General features: G+C 33.8%; 1 protein-coding gene across 12 annotated transcripts in view; it reads left to right on the top strand.

Moving 5' to 3' along the window:
- POT1 (protection of telomeres 1) overlaps positions 1-22101 on the top strand; it is a 107064-nt gene that overhangs the window by 59348 nt on the left and 25615 nt on the right. For all 12 annotated transcript variants that reach the window (XM_055347505.2, XM_004046148.4, XM_055347504.2 and 9 more), the window contains 4 exons: positions 7111-7401; positions 11640-11795; positions 17874-18040; positions 19060-19139. In XM_055347505.2, the coding sequence (XP_055203480.1) occupies positions 7111-7401; positions 11640-11795; positions 17874-18040; positions 19060-19139 (694 nt within the window). The remainder of the gene's footprint in view (positions 1-7110; positions 7402-11639; positions 11796-17873; positions 18041-19059; positions 19140-22101) is intronic.

Raw genomic sequence — 22101 nt, 5'->3', positions numbered from 1 at the left:
CAGAAATGTATTACATGCCATGATTAAAACTGGTTCCATTCTGTCTTCTGTTTCTAAATACAGACTAATGCTATAGAAGTTTTATCTGTAGATTTTGATAAAGAACATTTATTTTTTAATGTTTTAAAAAAGAGCTTTAGGTCAACAAGAAAAAATGTATACAAAGATTAGGAGATTACATTATTCTTTCCCATTTCTTGTGTGAATTCAAGTTCAATGAAAACATTGAGATACTAAGTATAAAATCAAATTAAGTTGGTTTTCATTTATAAGAAATAAGATATGAACAGGAACTTTAAAAATTATGCCTGTAGTTAAATAACTAGATGTAAGAAAGCCTTTAATATAAGGGTAGAGTTATTAAATAGCACAATTAAAAAAAATTTAGAACTTACAAATACAAAGGATTATTATTTTCTCAAAATTATTATCTTTATTGCTACAATATTTATTTAATTGAGCTTTTTTGTTCAGTGCACTTTTGGAATTTTTCTTTGGAAATTACTACATGATGCTTTGGACAGCTTTTAGATATTTTGTATATATTCAGTCCCTTAGATTTTAAATATTTCTGTTTCTTCATCTTTTCCTCTGTTACATGGGTTTCCATGTAACCTCTTCATCATCTTGGTTGTCTTTTTCTTCTAATGCTTGAGTTTAATTCTGTCCTTCATGGTCAGTCTGCTGCTCATAAACGAGGACAGTGTTCAGCTGTGTTCTACTCTTAGACACTTTTTATGACCTATTAATGCTGTTTCCTTGAGAATAGGAGGATAATAGAGAATGTTTGTGTAAAGATAAAAAGAAATAGAAATATTATCATAGCCAGGCGTGGTGGCTCACACCTGTAATCCCAGCACTTTGGGAGGTTGATGCTGGCAGATCACCTGAGGTCGGGAGTTCAAGACCAGCCTGACCAACATGGAGAAACCCTGTCTCTACTAAAAATACAAAATTAGCCGGGCGTGGTGGTAATGCTTGTAATCCCAGCTATTCAGGAGGCTGAGGCAGGAGAATCGCTTGAACCGGGAGGGCAGAGGTTGTGGTGAGCCAAGATTTTGCTACTGCACTCCAGTCTGGGCAACAAGAGAAAACTCTGACTCAAAAATAAATAAATAAATAAAAAGAAATATTATCATCATAGAAATGTAATACATACTTATTTAAACGTCAAAAAATTGCTTACTTTTCACAGTATTGTTTCCTGTATACTGTATTCAAACAATACACTCTTCATAAACATATTTAGTTGTTGTTATTGTTTATGGAAGTTACTATTTAATAGCAAATAGATAAACATCTCATCATTCACAATATAACCGTACTCATATAGCTAACACTCTAGAAACTTCCTTCATAACCGCCTCCAGTAGGGTCATTATTGTGTCTCCTGCTACAGGAGTAAAGAGTCTCATGACCTAACAGCATATAGTTACCCCTTCAACAACACAGGTTTGAACTACATGGGTACACTTACATGCAGACTTTTTTCAATAAGTATTTTGGAAAATTTTTTGGAGATTTTCAACAATTTGTATACACAAACACTAACAGACCATACATGGCTCCATTCACAGTCTAGAGAAATGTGAATGAATGTAAAGATGCGGTATTATCACTGTATAAAATTAACTGTACTACTGTAATAATTCAGCCACCTCTTGTAATGTATTCATTTATGACTATAAATTTTTTAAGTACTGCCCTAGTTGTATCCAGCAGTTTTTAATTTGTCATAACTTCATTACCATTCAGTTCAATATATAATTGAATTTTTACATTGATCATAGATTTCATCTCTGATCTGTAAGTTTATAAATAATTCTTAAATAATCCATAAGTCAGAGAGGAAATCAATATGAAAATTCAAAAAAAATTGAATTATCATTGAATATATATTGAATTATTATTGAATATAATATATTGAATTATATTGAACATATATTTATATATTGAATTATATTTGAATTATATTCAAATAATCCAAATAATATATATATTGAATTATATTCAATCCAATTCCTTAGGATTATTACTTTTTTATATTTATTTAAATCATTTAATAGTTACCTTTTTTTACTATTGTTTATTGTGGTGGTCAGAAAACATACTCTGAAATGTTTAGTATTTTGAAATTTGTGGATGCTTACTTTATATTCTAACATATGGTCAATATAATTTTTTATTTCTTATCTATTTTATCAGCTATTGAAAACTTTTAAAGGCTGCTATGATAGAGGATTTGCCTGTTTCCTTTAGCTCTATCGATTTTGCTTAATAATTTAAGGCAATGTTAATGGGGTTTAAGCCTTCTTATTTAATTTTATGTTTTATATATTGTGAGCTTGCTGTATAGATTTAGCGTTACTATATTTTTCTATAAAGTTGTTTCTCTATTTTCATGAACTGTTCATATTTACGGCTAGTAGTGCTTCCTTACACTCTTTATGTTGACAGTTCCACTAGCTTTGAATCGCCCTGTTGTCTTTGGTTGAGCAAGGTCATTCTAAGTACAGACATCTGTTTTAGATATCAGAATTTATTTTTTCTTGTTTTTCTTATTGCAATTTGAAGATCATAGTTCATAGCAAAAATATACATTAAAACAAGAGTCAAGATCTACTCTTCTTTTTTCCAGCAAATATTTATTTATTTATTGTATAGGCATCTGTTTTAATGCAAAGAAGCAGACAGTATGAAAGTAAGCACATAAATCAAAGTAATTTCAAGTAGTGATAGCTACTATAAAGAAAATAAAGTGACCGGCGTGGCGGCTCACGCCTGTAATCCCACCACTTTGGGAGGTCTAGGCGGGAAGATTGCAAGGTCAGGAGTTCGAGACCAGCCTGGCCAGTATGGTGAAATCCCGTCTCTACTAAAAATACAAATATTAGCCAGGTGTGGTGGTGGGTGCTTGTAGTCACAGCTTACTCAAGAGGCTGAAGCAGGAGAATTGCTTGAACCCGGGAGGCAGAGGTTGCAGTGAGCCAAGATCACACCACTGCACTCCAGCCTGGGCGACAGAGCAAGACTCCATCTCAAAAATAATAATAATAAATAAATAAATAAAAAATAAATAAATAAATAAATAAATAAAAATAATAAAGCAAAATGAGGAAAGGCCTTTCTAATGAGGAGACATAAGAATTGAGACCCAAATGATGATGATGAGAAGTCCTGCTGAGATTTGAGGGAAAATGTTTTCCACCAGATGATACTATAGGTGCCAAGGCCCTGTGATAGGAATGAGCATGGTATTGGAGAAACAGAAATAAGACCAGCATGGGCAGCCATGGGGGAGGTGTTACAAGATGAAATTGTGCTAGGTAAGTTATTTAGATTTTACTCTAGGTATAATGAGAAGTCATTAGAGGGTTTTAAATGTGAACATGAAACTATTGGTTCAAATTTTGAAAAAATCTCTCCTACATGTGGATAACAGATGGGTTGTTGAAGAACAAGCATGAAGGCAAAGATATTCTTTAGAAGGCTATTTCAGTTTTACAGACATGAAATGAGGATGCCTTAGACTACAGTGGTGGTGGAAATAGAAGTAGACTAATTAAGGTATATTTTGAATCTCAAGCAAAGAGGACCTGCTCATAAATGATATGTGAAAGCTACCAACACACCTAAGCTGGAAGATTGTTCTGGTTTACTATGTTAAATCAGCAGAGGCAAGCTTTAGTCAACAGTATACACTAGTGAGCATGGAATTGGCGATAAAAATGATGATCACAGAACCAAGAATCAATCAGACATTGGAGTATAAAAGAGAAGCAGCATATACATCAAGTAGAACCCATTTAAAAGTTAGGTAATCGATCAGTTGTAGGCAAGTGTAGTTAGAATCTGCAGAGCGAACTTCTGTGTTACGAAAAATTAACTGGTACTAGACTAGCCCTACTGCCACGAAGACCCATAAAACGTTATGAGGCAACTGTTTTTTAGGCATTGGATAATGGGTAGCTATGATCAGAGAGTGAAGAGAAACTTATAAAGTGAGCCCCATGATGACCACATCCCTGCCTATAGACATTTTCTCAACCACTGCACAGTAAGCTGAAGTTTAAGCTGTGGTCCTGCTATAGCTAAAGTCAAAGTTCAAGGCAGCTGAAAGCTGGAATTTTCACAACAAGAAACCAGAGAGGAAGGAGTTATACAGAAGGGGATGTCTAAAAGTCCACCAGGGTTGGGGTGGGCTTGAATACTTGGTTGAAAGCCAGGCTGCACAGAGCAGGGTAGAACTACTTAAGGATTACAAAAGCTGCTGTGTGGTTGAACTGTGGTTGAACATTGTGGTTGAACATGAAACGGATGCTGGAGGTCTAGTAATGGGGTGCTGGAAGTCCAAGATAAGTCAGGGACAAATAACCTTATTAATACCTCCTTAACAGCTTGGACATTCAGCTGAGGCAGCACAAAGGTTTCACCCCCCAAAAGTAGCTCACCTCACGAAGGACCACATCTTATAGTAAGGCCTATTCTACACATGTTTTATAAAAGCCTGAAACAAGTTCTACGGAGAAGACTTCGCAGGCAGGGTGAGTCCCATCAAGGTAGAAGACTTTGGGAAACATCATGGGCTTTCCACATGTTACCCTAACAAAGCATAAAAACAAGCATTCATGAGTTTAAGATGACCAGACAACAACTCAGTGGCCAACAAGAACAAAAATCAGTGTTTGTCAGAAGAAGCCAACATAATTCAGAGTCTTTACAGTATAGCATCTACGATGTCTAGTAAAGAAAAAAAGATATATTCGACATGAAAACAAGAAAGTGTTACCCTTAGTCAAGAAAAAAGAAAAAAACATACACATTCCAAACCAACTCCATGGTAGCCCAAATGTTGTCTTTATTAAACAAAAACTTTAAAGCACAGATTATATAGACTTTCAAAGAATTAAGTGGAGTTGAGAAGATCCCTTGAGCCTGGGAAGTCAAGGCTGCAGTGAAATATTATTACACCACTGCATTCCAGCCTGAGTGACAGAACGAGATCCTTCTCAAAATAATATAATAATAATAATAATTAATAAATAAAATAACTTAAAAAGGAATTAAGTAAAAATAGATTCAGGGAATTAGAGGAAGATGTTAAATGAATGAAAAGATAAGAAATTTCATCAGAGAAGTGGAAACTACTAAAAAAATAGAAATTCAGGAACTGAAAAGAACAAATGAAAAATCTGATGGATGGGCTAAATAGATCAGATATAAGTTAAATTGATAACAAATCATTAGAAGCTACCTAATCTGAAGAACAAGGATTAAATAAAAATGAATAGACCCTAAGGACCTATGGAACAATATCAAGTGTTACATGTAATTTAGGATGCAAGAGGAGAGAGGGTGAAGGGAAATAAAATATTTATAGAAATAAGGACCAGAATTTCCCCAAATTTGATGAAAAACAAAGACTTAAATGTACTTTATGCAGGGTATGTGCAAAGAAACGCACATCCAGACAAAACTTTCTCAAGGTGAAACCATTGAGAAAGAGAAAAATCTTGAAATCAACTGGAGAAAAAAATGATGCATTGTTGGAGAACAATGATACCAGTCATCTTTCACTTCTTACCAGAGACAGTGACACCCAGAGAACAAAGAAATAAGTTTTATATGGTGATAGAAAAAAATTTATTCACACAGAATTTTATATCCAGCAAATACATTCTTCAGGAATGAGAATAAAATAAAAACATTTTATATAAAGGACAAATGAGATAGTCCATGGCAGCATATCTGCATAGCATTAATGCTAAAGAATGATAGTCAGGCCAAAGAGGAATGCTAGCAACTAGAAGCTGCATAGTTAAGAAGTGACAAAAATACAAGAAATGATGGAGAAAAATAGCAAATATGTAAACACAATGTTTTTCTTTCCGTAATTTAATTAAAAGAGAAATGTCTATTTAAAGCAAAGCCAATAATATTACATGGTGGAGATTATAAAATATGTAGAAAAAATACTACAACAGTAACACAAAGGATGGGTGGGATGAGTAAATGGAATTCTACCATTGAAAAGATATTTTTGAAGTAGAACGCGTAAAATAGGAAGTGGCAAGTATGAAATGGAAAGTAGAAAGTACATAGTGGAACAATATTGATTCCAAGTAGACATTAAGAAGTTAAAGATTTATTCATAGCTAAGAAGAACGAAATGGAGCACTAATAAGAATTCCAAAAGGAAAACAAGAAAGGAACAATAGGAAAAAAAAATGGTTTTAAAAAAGCAAAGAAGCAAAAAAGCAAGAAGTATGAAAAAAAGGAAAACAAATAAGATAGTAGACTCAAATATGGTCATGTTAATAACTGCATTTCTGTGAATGGACTAATTTCCAATTGCAAGGAAAAGATTGACTGAACAAAAATAATCAGGAACCAAATATATGCTACCTATGAGAAATGCACTTTAAATATGAAGACCTAAACAAGTTAGAACTAAAACTATAGAAAAAAAATGTGCAAAGTAAACATAAGGGAAATGAAGTAACGATATTACTACGAGAGAGTTTTGGAAGGAGCATTTCATAAGGACAAAGGGGTCCTTCATCCTTCATGAAGATGTAACAATATAAATGTATGTGCCTCTGATAACAGCCCCCAAATTCAGAAAGCAAAAGAGCTTATGGCATATCTCAGGGCTCTCAGTCACTCTAATTAAACTCTAGCCTGAGCTTCATTTTGTTCACTTTATATTCTCATATTTCAAGTGTTCTAGTCTTTTCTATAATATTCATAAGTCACTGTCATTTATGGTCCTTTTTCCTTGTATAAATTACACCTTAATAAAAAAACTAATAAACGTAAAACTGCAAGCTTGATAGCATTAGGGAGACTACCACCTAGCTCTTTAAAAAATGTAAGTGAATTTTGCATGGAGGTTCACAGTTTCTATGATACTTCTCTGTATCTTGGTGTAGCACCAGCACTTGAGTGTAGAATTTACATGCTAATTAAATGAAAAATAGTTTTTAAAAAATGCCCTCTCTTAATTATGCTGGAAAAATTGATAATCTTTCCAATTTCTTTGGTTCGTAGGTTGTGCATCAGTAAGCTATTTTATTTGTATCTGTTTTCTACTTTGCCCTACTTTCTTAGATTCAAGTATATAAAAAGGAGACTCAGGGTATCACCAGCTCTGGCTTTGCATCTTTGACGTTTGAGGGAACTTTGGGAGCCCCTATCATACCTCGCACTTCAAGCAAGTATTTTAACTTCACTACTGAGGACCACAAAATGGTAGAAGCCTTACGTGTTTGGGCATCTACTCATATGTCACCATCTTGGACATTACTAAAATTGTGTGATGTTCAGCCAATGCAGTATTTTGACCTGACTTGTCAGCTCTTGGGCAAAGCAGAAGTGGACGGAGCATCATTTCTTCTAAAGGTACATATTTTTTAATACTGGGAGTTATAAGTTAGCACCACTTACATGTCTGTAAAGAGCTTATGTTTCAGCATTCTGATGAGATAAAGCATGCTGTGTATTATACTAGGAACTTAAATTTTAACTATTTTTGACGAGCCTCAATATTCATGCAGCTCTACTCTTGTACCTCTCTAAAATGTTACACTTTCCTTCCAGAGAAATGTAGTGTTATCAGATCTACATGTTAAATATAGTATGACTGATGCATTTTTTTAATTTTAGTAGTAATAAGATGTAGACTTGTTTTCTATTATTTCATAGTTTGTAGTCCTATACATGAATATTTCTGTTTCCCTGTCAAGGTCACCTTCCCTCTCATTTATTTACTTTTTTGCCCTGTTGATGTTGGGTTCTCTTCTTATGTCTTTCACTGCCTACTTCATAGTCATACCGTGGACAGTTTTGAAGCATTTTGCATTACTGTGTTTTGCTTTTAAATCAGCAAGATAAAAAAATAACTTAAGACCCATCAAATCTCTGTATATACCTATCTCAGTTTAGAGAGTAACTTCTGGAGAAGCTGGATGTCTGATGTTTTTCTTGCCTGGACATCCTATGGAGGATACATTTGAACAAATGCCTCTTCAGGCCTGCTCCTATGGTTATTTCTCTCTATACTGTCTTTGGAATAATAGGGCAAGAAATGGAGTGCAATGGCACTTGGACAAGTCTTGGAGTTTAGCATTATTATGATTTACACCCTGCCCATATTAAAAAACAGAGAAGTTAGAAATCATTGAATAAAATACAAAGTTCTAGCAGTTGAAAATAGCACACTCATATACACATGGAATATTATGAGAAAGTCGTAAATACATGCCGTGCAGAAAGTTAAATAAGTCAAATATGATAAAGCTGAAGCTAAAGCAATATAAAATCAAACAAACTTAGAGCGAATCTTAGGTCAGCCAGTCATACTCTGGCAAAAGTGACATTCTTAACAAATGAGTATTTGCTAACAACTGAACACTTCCTATGACAAGGACTCTACTACTATGCACTGAGGCATATTCTATCTTTTGACTATGTTTTTAGAAAATTCTTAAATTCTAAGATAAAATGTGCCAACTCTTAGCTGAAATAGTTGAGTCTACATTTTCTCTCTGCAGAAACACAGCATATACCTGCATCCCATTGTAACAGATAACTTTTTTGGACAAGTGAAAACCACTGTCATGTAACTGTTAGTTAAAAATACAATACTGAAAAGTCAAAAAAGAGCCCATATAGCCAAGACAATCCTAAGCAAAAAGAACAAAGCTAGAGGCATCATGCTACCTGACTTCAACCTATACTACAAGACTACAGTAACCAAAAAAGCATTGTACTGCTACCAAAGCAGATATATGGACCAGTGGAACGGAACAGAGGCCTCAGAAATAACGCCACACATCTACAATCATCTGATCTTTGACAAACCTGACAAAAACAAGCAATGGGGAAAGGATTCCCTATTTAATAAGTGGTGTTGGGAAAACTGGCTAGCCATATGCAGTAAACTGAAACTAGACCCCTTCCTTACACCTTATACAAAAATTAATTCAAGATGGATTAAAGACTTAAACATAAGCCCCAAAACCATAAAAACCCTAGAAGAAAACCTAGGCAATACCATTCAGGACATAGGCATGGGCAAAGACTTTATGACTAAAACAACAAAAGCAATGGCAACAAAAGCCAAAATTGACAAATGGGATCTAATTAAGTTAAAGAGCTTCTGCACAGCAAGAGAAACTATCATCAGAGTGAACAGGCAACCTACAGAATGGGAGAAAATTTTTGCAATCTGTCCATCTGACAAAGGGCTAATATCCAGAATCTACAAGGAACTTAAACTAATTTACAAGAAAAAAAACAACTCCATTAAAATGTGGGCAAAGGATATGAACAGACACTTCTCAAAAGAAGACATTTATGCGGCTAACAGACATATGAAAAGAAGTTCATAATCACTGGTCATTACAGAAATGCAAATCAAAACCACAATGAGATGCCATCTCACACCAGTTAGAATGGCAATCATTAAAAAGTCAGGAAACAACATGCTGGAGAGGATGTGGAGAAAAAGGAGCGCTTTTACACTGTTGGTGGGAGTGTAAATTAGTTCAGCCATTGTGGAAGACAGTGTGGCGATTCCTGAAGGATCTAGAACCAGAAATACCATTTAACACTGCAATCCCATTACTGGGTACATACCCAAAGGATTATAAATCATTATCCTATAAAGACACATGCACACTTAATGTTTATTGCAGCACTATTCACATTAGCAAAGACTGGGAACCAACCCAAATGCCCACGAATGGTAGACTGGATTAAGAAAATGTGGCACATATACACCATGGAATACTATGCAGCCAAAGAAAGGATGAGTTCATATCCTTTGCAAGGACATGGACGAAGCTAGAAACCGTCATTCTCAGCCAACTAACACAAGAACGGAAAACCAAACACTGCATGTTCTCACTCATAAGTGGGAGTTGAACAATGAGAACACATGGAGACAGGGAGGGGAACATCACACACTGGGGCCTGTTGTGGGGTAGGGGGCTAGGGGAGAGATAGCGTTAGGAGAAATACCTAATGTAGATGACGGGTTGATGGGTACAGCAAACCACTATGGCACGTGTATACCTATGTAACAGACCTGCACATTCTGCACATGTATCCCAAAACTTCAAGCAAAATTTAAAGAAAAGAATTAGTAAAAGCCTTTCTTACAACAATTTAAGAATAAGCCTCAAAAGTCTTGTTGTACCCTTCAACTCAGCAATTTCATTTTCATTATCTTAAGGAAATAATTTAAAATATTTACAAAGGTGCATTTAAAAGAATATATTTATCTTTCTTACAGTATAAAAAATGAGAATACAGTAGAAAAATTAGAAAAAAAACAAATACTAACAATAGAGAATTGTGTACACTATTTATGTAGGATGACCATAAAATAACATTGTAAATGTCACCATAAAATACTTTGTAACCATAAAATGACATTATAGACATACACTTGTTGAGATAGAATTTCATGATAGTCTATTTAGTGATTACTGTAGTTTCATTTACACACTAAAAATGTATATGTACATAGCAAAAATATATTGGGAGGCCTATAAAGCAACATTTTACTGTTTTCAACTCTGGGAAATATGAGTAATTTTTTTTTTCTGGACAGTGATTTTCTTATGTATCAGAAATAATTTTTAAATTATATTTTTTAATAACAGAGGAGCTAGACATTACTCGATATAACGTCTGGTTACATACAAAATAGTATAATCATTTTCCATCTCAACCTAGGCACAATATTAATATTGGTACCTTTTTTACTAACCACAGTGCATTTATTTTAATTTTTCAGTAGCCGTGGTATACCAATCATTTGCATTAAATATAATTTAATAAATTTGTTGATCTGACATCATTCCATATTTTTCTCTATTCTGTTAATATTATATGTTTTTTTTCTGAGCAATACTCTCAAATTGAGTTTTCTCTAAGTGTATATATTCTATTTGTTTTAATATCTACAGTATTGGTGCAGCCTTATCTTTTGTGTGTTTTATGTTTTTTTTTTTATATATATAAATAACCAGGCATCATTTATAGCCAGAGCTGGTGGGTAATTTGTATGTCTCATTTGTAATACGGTTTGGAGAACAAAAAGCATAATGTGAACCAGAAAATCATCATATAAAGGAAATTATTCAAATTTGCAACATTTACTTCTTTGTATGGAAACATCAGAATAATGCTTTATAACTAATTTAAGAATGAGACTGAATCTCATAAAAATAATTTGATTAATGTCAAAGAAATGTATTACTATTATAATTTTTAGAGCATTCGTAATTTTACTAGTTGTATTTATGTGCAAAAATATTTTAATACATATGAGTGTTTTTCAAGATCATTTTGGTTTGTTTTTATTGTATAAAGCACTTGACTCAGGAATATTTAGTCTGAGCTTATGGCAGTGTGACTCTTTTTCTCCTTTACATTCTTCTACATTTTTCACATTACCCATATTTCATATGTAGTTCTTTAACAATCAGAAAATAATGTCATATTTAAAATAGTGCCAATATTCAGAGGCATAAGTTTAATTACTTTTAAATACTGTTTCCAGGAAAAAACTTTTTAGCACAAGCATTTTTTCAAAAAGATCATAAAACTACTCTACTCTCTTATGGCAGGTATGGGATGGCACCAGGACACCATTTCCATCTTGGAGAGTCTTAATACAAGACCTTGTTCTTGAAGGTGATTTAAGTCACATCCATCGGCTACAAAATCTGACAATAGACATTTTAGTCTACGATAACCATGTTCATGTGGCAAGATCTCTGAAGGTGATGTTGAGTAGGAAAAAATGTTATTTTATATTTTTATAAATTATAGTGATTTTTGCTCATGTAAATTTTTTATATATGGTTACATGTATAGGTGATACTTACAGTCTAGAAATTATATTTATTTCTTTGATTTTTAAGTTGTAAAATGTATGTTACAATAAATTATTAAAAGATAAACTTAATGGGTTAGAGCAATTTTTAAAATAATCTTTCTTAAATGTCTTAAAGGTATACATAATTTAATGTGAAAATAGTATAGAAAAATTTTGTTGTGTGAGATAATACTGCTTTAGAATGCAAAACGCTATATAAAATATTGCTAACTTAAATGCTAAGCTTGGTAAACTGGTTTGATAGAATGTAGCTGATAACTTTTTGTTCATTAGTTTAACAAATTGTTAAATTACAATTTGTTATAATTGTAATATTTATATTACAAGTTTATATTATATTATAAGTTTATAATATTATAAATTGGGTGTGTGTATACTGTGTAATTTATAGAATTTGCATACTGTCTTCTGAAATATATTAAGGTGCACAGTTTAGATATGGCAGTACTTAACTATTAACAAAAATCGTAGGGAATTTCTTTTCTCTATTATATCTTTTATTTGAAAGTACTTTTTGTAGTAAAGAATGGTATGATAAATAATAATGCAGTAAATAATAAGAGTAACCTTTGCTAGGCACTTCATATGCATTTGGTACTGTCCTATAACATAGGTGATGGTAGTCATCTTGTTCTACAAATGTGAAATGAGGCACTCAGAGGTTAAATCAGTGGTTCAAGATTCCACAGCTAGTTGGATTGAAGCAGGGTATTTCCCTGACCCCTTCACGGGCAGGAACTGGAGTGCACGGGTGCTGGAACTAGCCAGCCGCTTCAGTGCTGGCAGGGGAGAGCTCCACTCACTCAGACCACAGGAGTGGGAGCATGCAGGTGAGCAGGTGCAGGAGCCAGGGCAAAGGCTTTTGGGCACGGGCAGAAGCAAACTCTGTACTGGCTCCACAGCAGCATCTGAGAGGGTGCCGGTGACCCCTGAAGCCCCAGAGGAAGTGTTACAGTACTGTTTTAGCTGTGTCATGCATGGACAGCTTAAGTGTTAACAGCTCAGTGGAGGGTAGCTGTGACTGACTTTCACACCACACTTGTGGCACCCGAGCTCTTGTGTAGCATCCAAGAGGAATGAGGTCTCAAGAATAAATTGAAGATGGTAAATGCAGGGGATTTCATTACTGATGAAAGTGGCTCAGTGGGAAGGGGAAGTGAAAAGAGGATGGAGCAGGAAGGTAGTCTTACCTTGAAGTCTGGCCCTCTCTGGCCAGATTCTTCTCCCAGGTTACACCATCAAGCTGTCCCTCTGAAGTCAAGCTGCTTCTCTCTGACATCCAGCCGTAGTGTCTGATGGCCAGCTGCCTCTCTTCCCTCTGCCAGCTGAGCCTGGGGTTTTTATGGGCACAGGATGGCAGGTGGGGTGGGCCATGGGTGGTTTTAGAAAAGGCAACATTTGAGCAGGAAAACAGGGATGTAAGTTCTCATTTTGGGCCGTGGTATCAGGCTTTTCAGCTTGAGAGCAGGGTCCTTGCTGGGGACCTGCCCTCTCTGCGTAGGATTTCCCTGCCTCCTGTCCCTATCTGGATGAAGCCAGTGTTTGAATCCACAATGTCTCTTTGCAGAGCTAATCTTTTAAAGCATTAAATGGAAGTGATCTCCATCACAAATATCTTCAAGCCTACTTATAGGAAGTTAAAAGAAAACAGAGTGAAGATCTGAATTTCAATGCCCAATTTCCCTTTATAAATCAGTGGCCATGGAGTAGCAAATATATCCATTCTACATTGTATTACAAATAAGTTCACCATCAATACTGTTCTGGGTTACAGAAAAAATAGTAATTAGAAAACAAAACAACAACAAACCAAGTAAGTTTACCCAACTCAAATCAATAAACTAGATTAAATCCAGGGTCCAGGAAGATAGTGACTGTACTTTTTTGTCCTCTGTGTGTATATATGCATGCACATACATCTGTGACATATCAGAAAACACTGACTTTTGAAGATATATTTTTGACATTATTTCCCTGAAAGATATTATCTACATTGATTAGTTCATTTCAAAATTAAATATAATGATAAGTTCAGTTCTGGAGGTTTTTTCATAGAGTTCTTTCATAAATAAAATGAATTTACATTTTAGATTCACCTCAGTTCCACACTCTGCATACCTTCCTTTGCCATTTTATTCTCTTCTCTTTCCCTATACTGCTTCCAAACAGGTCTTCCAACATAGGTCTTTCTGTTTCCGCTTTTCCTGCTTTCCTTGTCTTAGTCCTGAACAGCACCTATCACAGTGCTTTCCCTGTAGTGAGGATGAAGTAAGTAATAGCTGCTGCTGAATGAATGAATCAATGAATGCTGTGGATTTTTTTTCCAGATTCTTTTCTCCTTTTTTATGTTCTGCTTTATTTTGCCCACTAGAGGGTGATATGAGCACACATAATTAAGAAAATGTGTGGCACTGTGTTTTCTGTGAAGATATCATAGCTTTATATTATTTGTCTGCAATGCAATATGAAAATGATTTTTCTCTGTGTAAGTAATATAACTTTAGATTTTTATTTAATACACATTGACATCACATTTATTTGTTTTCTGACAACCTCTGTAACATTTCTTCTTAATTTAGGAACTCTTCACTCACGTGACATTGATATAAATGAATTCTTCTTGGTACTTTCAAGACAACTGTTTAAAATTACGTTTTTGTGTCAGAATACCTGGAACCAGTACGAAAGACTTTTGTTGCATAGGAACAGGAAAAAATGTGTTTTTATTTTAATAAAGAGGACAGTATAATGCAATTATAGAATATAATATAATCAACATCTACAAGCAATGTATTTTAGAGCCCGAATTGCCCTTAACTATTTTCTGAATCTCACTTTTTGTTATATCATTCCCTTAAACATTTTACACAGACCCAGTCACATAAACTGAGATTTCAAATCTTTTGTCTGGAAACTAAAGCTTTACTTTCTAAATCCCTACTCTTATCCAGACACAATTGTTAATTATAAAATATACATGGTCATAATTATGTTTTGGCCTTCAATAGTTCAACAACTGTGATTTGGTTGGCTATTTTGAGACATATTCAGGGAATTAAAAATAGCACTTTGGGAGGCCGAGGCGGGCGGATCACGAGGTCAGGAGATCGAGACCAAGGTGAAACCTCGTCTCTACTAAAAATACAAAAAAAAGTTAGCCGGGCGTAGTGGCGGGCGCCTGTAGTCCCAGCTACTCGGGAGGCTGAGGCAGGAGAATGGCGTGAACCCGGGAGGCGGAGCTTGCAGTGAGCCGAGATCGCGACACTGCAGTCCAGCCTGGGTGACAGAGCGAGACTCCGTCTCAAAAAAAAAAAAAAAATAATAATAATAATAAACCTAAAGAGAAATTCTTGACCATTTATGACGAATCGTTTGATTATTTCTAAAGGGATAGTCATTTCTTACTAGCCATATTTACTTTGCTTTTTTTTTTTTAGTGTTTCTAGTTTTTTTAGTATTTAAATAGACTTCTATAGTTGTTTTTTAAACTGTATTTTTATAATTTTTTGGTTGATGTTTCATTTGTATTTTTGGAATCTTAATACTGACAAGATTAACCAATACTTGTTTTTTTGTAAAGAGCATCTGGCACATTTCATAGTATTTTTAGTCAAGCTTTTGAAAAAATACAATGCTGCCTCCATAAGGAATTTTTAATAATAACAACTTATCTTTATGTGAATAACTTATATCTTGGCCTCGAAATTTTGTTATGTTAAAAAATATTGTAGTAGACAAGATAGTATAATAAACACTCGTGTGTTCACCTTATTTTTTAAATGTTTTGCCACATTTATTTCAGACACTTTTAAATTTTAGGAAATAAAACTCTACACATTGAACCTTCTTTGAGCCCCTGCCTGCTCTGGTTTTTTTTTTTTTTTTTTTTTTTGCTCTCCTCTCTGTGTCTCCATATGTAGGTTTGTACGTATACCTATGTTTATTATCCTTTTTCTTTATGTATTTTTTGATAGGGTAAAGCCCCCCTCTCATATTCTTTAAAATTGATTTGACTGTTCTCTTTCGTATAAGTTTTTGGATTAGCTTTTCAGATTCCATGAAAGCTTCTGGGAATTTTGATTGAATTGCATAGAATTTAAAGTTTAATTTGGAGGAAATTATCATTTTTGTAATATCAAAGCTTTTTGTATGTGAATATCTTTCTCCATGTGTTTAGGCCTTCTTTCAAATCTTTTGTAGATCATACATACATGTGCTGTACTAATATATTTATATATACATATACACACACATATTTTAAAAGAATCACAAAATAATCCAGTCAAAAAGAATGAGATAAAACTAGAAAATTTTATGTTTTTTCCAATGTCTCACTTTGAAGACTAGGAGGAAAATTATTTTTTTCTTTTTTCTTTTTGTGCTTTTCTTCTTTAACTTTCTTTATACTACTCCCTGGCCATGATATAGATGTAAGTGAAAGAGGTCAAAGGAAAGGCTTGTATTTTGTCTGCTCCTTATAAAACCCTTGATTGTTGGGAAAAAAGATCCTTGGGAATGAAGGAGTAGCACCTGGGAGTGTGGGTTTTCTCCTTACCTCCTTTGCTTATATCCTCCATCAGAAATAAAGAGTAATGAGGGGAAATATAATTAAGAGAAGCTACAATAAGCAGAATTGGAAAGTTGATTTGCTACTCATCTTTTTTTTTAAATGTTTCCTTTTATAGGATTGAGCCTCCGTAATCTAAAAGTCCAGAATTCTCCTAAATGCAAATCTTTTTGAGTGCCAGGATGAGAGTGACCCCTTTGCTTTCCAGTTATTCAGTGTACAAAAATTTTGTGTCATGCACAAAATTATTGAAAATATTATAGAAAATTACTTTCAGGTGATGTGTATAACATATATGTGAAACATAAATGAATTTCGTGTTTAGACTTGGGTCTCATCTCTAAGATAGCTCATTATATATATGCAGATATTCCAAAATCTGTAAATATCTGAAATCTGAAACACTTCTGTTTTCAAGTATTTCAGATAAAGAATATTTAACCTATATAGCTTTTTTGTTATGTAAGATGTCTGCTATTCAATCCTGAACTTGTAGGGGAAAAAAAGTGGTATCCCTATAGTCATCCAGTAGTCAGGAGTGCTGTATTTATACAAATGAATTAAATTTCCTTGTTTGTAACTCCTTTTGCTTCTAAATCTTTCTTCGTAAATATAAATGTGATTTAGGTTATATAGCTTCTTTTAGGTAGGTGTCAATATCTTTGAATAGCATTCTGCATCTCTCTCATTTGAAATCTCCATTAAAAGAAAAATCTCAGTGATCTATAATTAAAGACATTTGTAGACTAAGTTTAGCAAAACATCTGAGATTAACTATAGAGCATTTAATTCAAAACTCTAGTTAACTCTTACGTTTGAACTCAAAGAGTGTTTCACACTGTGGTGGTGCAGGCACAAATGCAGAAGTTTTCTTTCCATAGAACTTGTAAGATGGAAGATGTTTATTATTTTTCGATAGTACCATATTTAAAATTTCTTCTTAGCATTCTTGTAATGACAGTATCTTCGGGATCATATTTAATTAATCCTTAAACTAGTTAAAGCAAGGCATTTTCAGAAACCTTAGTCAAATAGAGGGCTTGAATTCCGTTTAGGTAATGGGTTTCTTAACCATTATATTTTATTGATGCTAAGACACAATATTTTTTCACATTTTAATAGATCTGAAATGGAAATATCTCTTACAGTTGAATGTGTGTATATATGTGTGTGCACACACGCATATGCATGCACATGTCCATATATTTAGTTTTGATATAGTGTCCATGCAGCTGATACTCAACCACACTCGTATAGCATACTTTGCAGATACTTTAGTATATTTCCTGACTGGTCAGTGCCCTCACTGGCCCCATATTGGTTATTAAAGTTTTAAATATCAGAAGTATTTTAATTTTTCCCCACTTTCTAAGTAACAAATGATCTATTTTTTAGGTTGGAAGCTTTCTTAGAATCTATAGCCTTCATACCAAACTTCAATCAATGAATTCAGAGAATCAGACAATGTTAAGTTTAGAGTTTCATCTTCATGGAGGTACCAGTTACGGTCGGGGAATCAGGGTCTTGCCAGAAAGTAACTCTGATGTGGATCAACTGAAAAAGTAAGTTTTAGTATTTAGAAAATGTAAATAAGGTATCGATTAAGCCGATTTCTAAGATAATATTGTTCCTGGGGCTTCTGATAGTTCCCTAGCCTTTTGTGCCATTTGCCATGTTTTTAAATAGATGAGCCAAATGAAACAAATCAAATGATTATAGGCTCATATAGCTAAGTAGTAACAGAGCCAGGGTTATAGTTGAAGTTTTCCAACAGTTTGAATCTGGCTTTTACACTCATGCTTCTCTTCTATCTTTACCACACTCTCCAAGTACAGCAACAAACAGTGGAAACTAGACCTTAGCTAAAGTTTGGAAAATTTGATACATATCTAAGATGCCAAAAATATTTAATTCTCTCATGAAAAAAATGTATTTCTGAAGTGCCACTGATTAAATAGATAACACATGTTTTGGTGTATCACTCTCTTTTAAACTTTTTAAAATTTTTACATGTGCCAGAAAGTAAATAGTATCTTAGACCTGCTATATATTTAGATCTGCTTTTCCCAAGGTATTCCTAGTGAGTACTGTGTGCAGAAGCATTTTGGTCAATATTCTAGAAATTTAAAAAAATCTTCATATCTTCAAAGAGAAAACATACTGTTCATTAAATTTAAATAACTTTTGTCTACATTTTAATTCATTGGAATTAGTGTGACATTAAATTAGCTTCTGTTTTATTACTTTTATATCAATTTCACTGATTTTTAATATCATATTTAGCTTCTTGAATCTAGAGTTAGATTGTTCTGACTCAGAATGCCATCCATTAAATTCCCAGTTTATTTTTGTTTGTATTATTTCATCATTCTGCTGTTTCACTTGTATCTTTCTAAACTCAGATTTTTAATTTGAACCCTGACAAAATCTGATGAAAGCAATAGATCCTTTACTGAAGAATGCATATACATACAAAATTTTATATACAATTTCAATGAATTTCTGGATTTTGTGGGTAGAGCTAAATTTACTATATTGACTTTATTTTATGCAATTTGAAATTGTATTCTTTCAATTATAGGGATTTAGAATCTGCAAATTTGACAGCCAATCAGCATTCAGATGTTATCTGTCAATCAGAACCCGACGACAGCTTTCCAAGTAAGGATAATCTTTAACATTGACAGTTTAGTTCTTGCTAAATAAAATAGTTTTATCAACATAATTCTTTGTAATGTCTTCTCTTTGTCTCTCTTATTAAAAATTTCATGTAGTAGAGGAACATACTAAAATCTTTATCTGTGGCCTATGCAAAAAAGTAAACATGGTTTCTTCCTAAATTATATAATTACGTTTTCAGATTGGGTGGTAGTGATTACTTGATTATGATATATACATATCATATATGTGTATTCACAAGAAAATCTGTATTGATTTCATAGACTATTTTGCTTGTCAGTTTTTAAAGGGAACAAAGATTGTTTTTGCCACTTATTTCGCATAACCCAAATACTTTTTGCTCATAGTTATGTTAGATGTATACATAGTTTCTAGTCTTTATTGAATTAATCAGGTATCTAAATACAAAATATTAACAAACAGTGGGATATGTCCTTCTAATATTGTCTGCTTGAATAAGTGACTAGTCAAATCTGAATTTGAACTCTTTCAATGTGCATTGTTTTTTCCTTTACCACTTTGTCTTAATTTCTGGGTTTTTGTTTGTTTAAGAGACAGTGTCTTGCTCTGGCGACCAGGCTGGAATGCAGTGATAGGACCATAGCTCACTGCGGCTTCAAACTCCTGGGCTCAAGCGATATCCTCCCTCCTCAGCCTCCTGAGTAGCAAGGACTTGTAGTCCTGCACATGCCAACATGCCTGGCTTTTTTTACTCTTAATTTTTTAATTTTTTATTTTTTGGTAGAAACAGGATCTCACTATATGTTGCCCAGACTGGTCTTGACCTCCTGGTCTCCTGGTCTCAAGTAATCCTCCTGCCTTAGCCTCCCAAAATTCTGGGATTACAGGCTTGAGCCACCACACCTGGCCTGTCTTAATTTCTACTTCTGCATTTTGGGACCTAGAATCTAGGTCATGTTTCTCTGTTGTTGTTTTTTTTTTTTTTTTCTACCTAATTCCTACCCTGCTATGATCCAAAGAATCATTTTATGAGATTTATTCTCTTTCCATCCCAATAATAAGCATGAAAATTAACATACATTTCTTGGTAGGCATGTAAGTGCCTGCAGGCATTATTATTTAATTCTTTTTTTGTTTTGTTTTTTTGTTTTGTTTTTTTTTGAGACAGAGTCTTGCTCTGTTTCCCAGGCTGGAGTGTGGCTGGCGTGATCTCTGCTCACTGCAAGCTCCGCCTCCCGGGTTCAGGGCATTCTCCTGCCTCAGCCTCCCAATAGCTGGGACTACAGGCACCCGCCACCACACCCGGCTAATTTTTTTTATATAAATTTTTAGTAGAGACGGGGTTTCACTATGTTAGCCAGTATGGTCTCGATCTCCTGACCTCATGATCCGCCCGCCTCGGGCTCCCGAAGTGGTGGGATTACAGGCATGGGCCACTGCGCCCGTCCGCATTATTATTTAATTCTAACAACACTCCTATGAGATGAATTATTCTGTCTCCTTTTAACAATGGGAAACTGAGGCTTTGATGGATGGATATCATATAATTTGTCCATAGTTACTTAGCTGTTAACTGATGACAAAGCAAGACAGATTCAAGTGCAGGCTTTTTGAGTTTTTGTACATACTTTACATTTATTTTCTTCATTCTCTCTGTTTTAAAACTCTCCTATTTTAAAATGCTAACAACTTCGTGATAACGTTTTGGCCTGGTGTATGATTACTTGAACTGCTATTAGGAAACCGATTTAGTTCAAATGACAAATCACTTGGAGACAGTATAATTTGTAATTATACTTTATACTTTTTACAATCTCTTTTTCTTTTTAAAATGATTCATTATTTTTAAAGTACACTGTAATATGTGTTATAATATCCAGTTGAATAGCTTTCACTATACCTTTATTCCCTACTCCCTGAGGTAAGATTTAACAGTTTAGTGTGATTCCTTCAATCACTTCATCTTTATACAAACATATGTACCTATATATAAACAATATGACTCTTCTCTTTCTCTTAAATTTTTACCAAAATGAAATCACACTATAATAAATAGTTGCTTTCTTCAACAATATATTATAGATCTTTTTTTCTGGGCTAATTCATATGACTCAAATTCATTATAGTTGCATAATAATAATGTTATGCTTTTTTCATTTTTCATTTAATAGGTGTTGAGATCGTTACCAGTTTTTTGCTCTTACAAATAATACTTTAATGAACATCCTTGAATATATGTACTTCCATGTTTTTACTTCTCCACAATAAACTCCTAAAAGTGAGGTCAATGTATCTAAGGTTATGCACATTTTTTAATAGATGCTGCCAGATTATTTACCAAAGGTCATAGGAATTTATATCCAAATAGCAGTGTAGGAGAATATACTTTACTCACACCTTCACAGTATTGGAAGTTAACACTATATGTAATTTTTGACAGTTCAGCAGGTGAAAGGCGTTTTCTTACTTAATTTTCCTGACTACTTGGAAACTTGAAAATCTTACTATATATTTACGAACGTTTTTAATTCCCTCTTCCTCAGATTTTCTGCTCTTACCCTTTATCTGATTTTCTGTTGAATTATATTTTTGTCAGTTTGTGGGCAACCATGTATGTTTTACACATTTTCTTATTTGACTACTTTTATGGTTTCTGCCATTATTTCCATCTCATGTTGTAATGGCCAATATTAATTACTAAATTAGATTTATTGAAATTATACCATGCCAGCTTGAGATGTCCATTCAAGTCCTCTTGACTTGGATTTTTATACCACTTATTAGCAATATTGAGGATATGTTTGTGTATGATGCTTTATAAAATAAATTATAAAAACATAATGTACTGTTATGTATAATAGAATGTAAGCTAAAGTGATTACAAAATACACATTTTTAAAGTCTTAAGTTCTTCTTTTTAGAAAGCATTTTGTAACCTTAATGCTACGACTACTACTTTTGCTTTCTTGTTAGAGTAAAATCC

Source organism: Gorilla gorilla, chromosome 6, assembly GCF_029281585.2.
Source record: "Gorilla gorilla gorilla isolate KB3781 chromosome 6, NHGRI_mGorGor1-v2.1_pri, whole genome shotgun sequence".
Lineage (NCBI taxonomy): Eukaryota > Metazoa > Chordata > Mammalia > Primates > Hominidae > Gorilla > Gorilla gorilla.
Note: the sequence above shows the minus strand (reverse complement) of the source record. Positions and strands in the feature narration are given on the sequence as shown.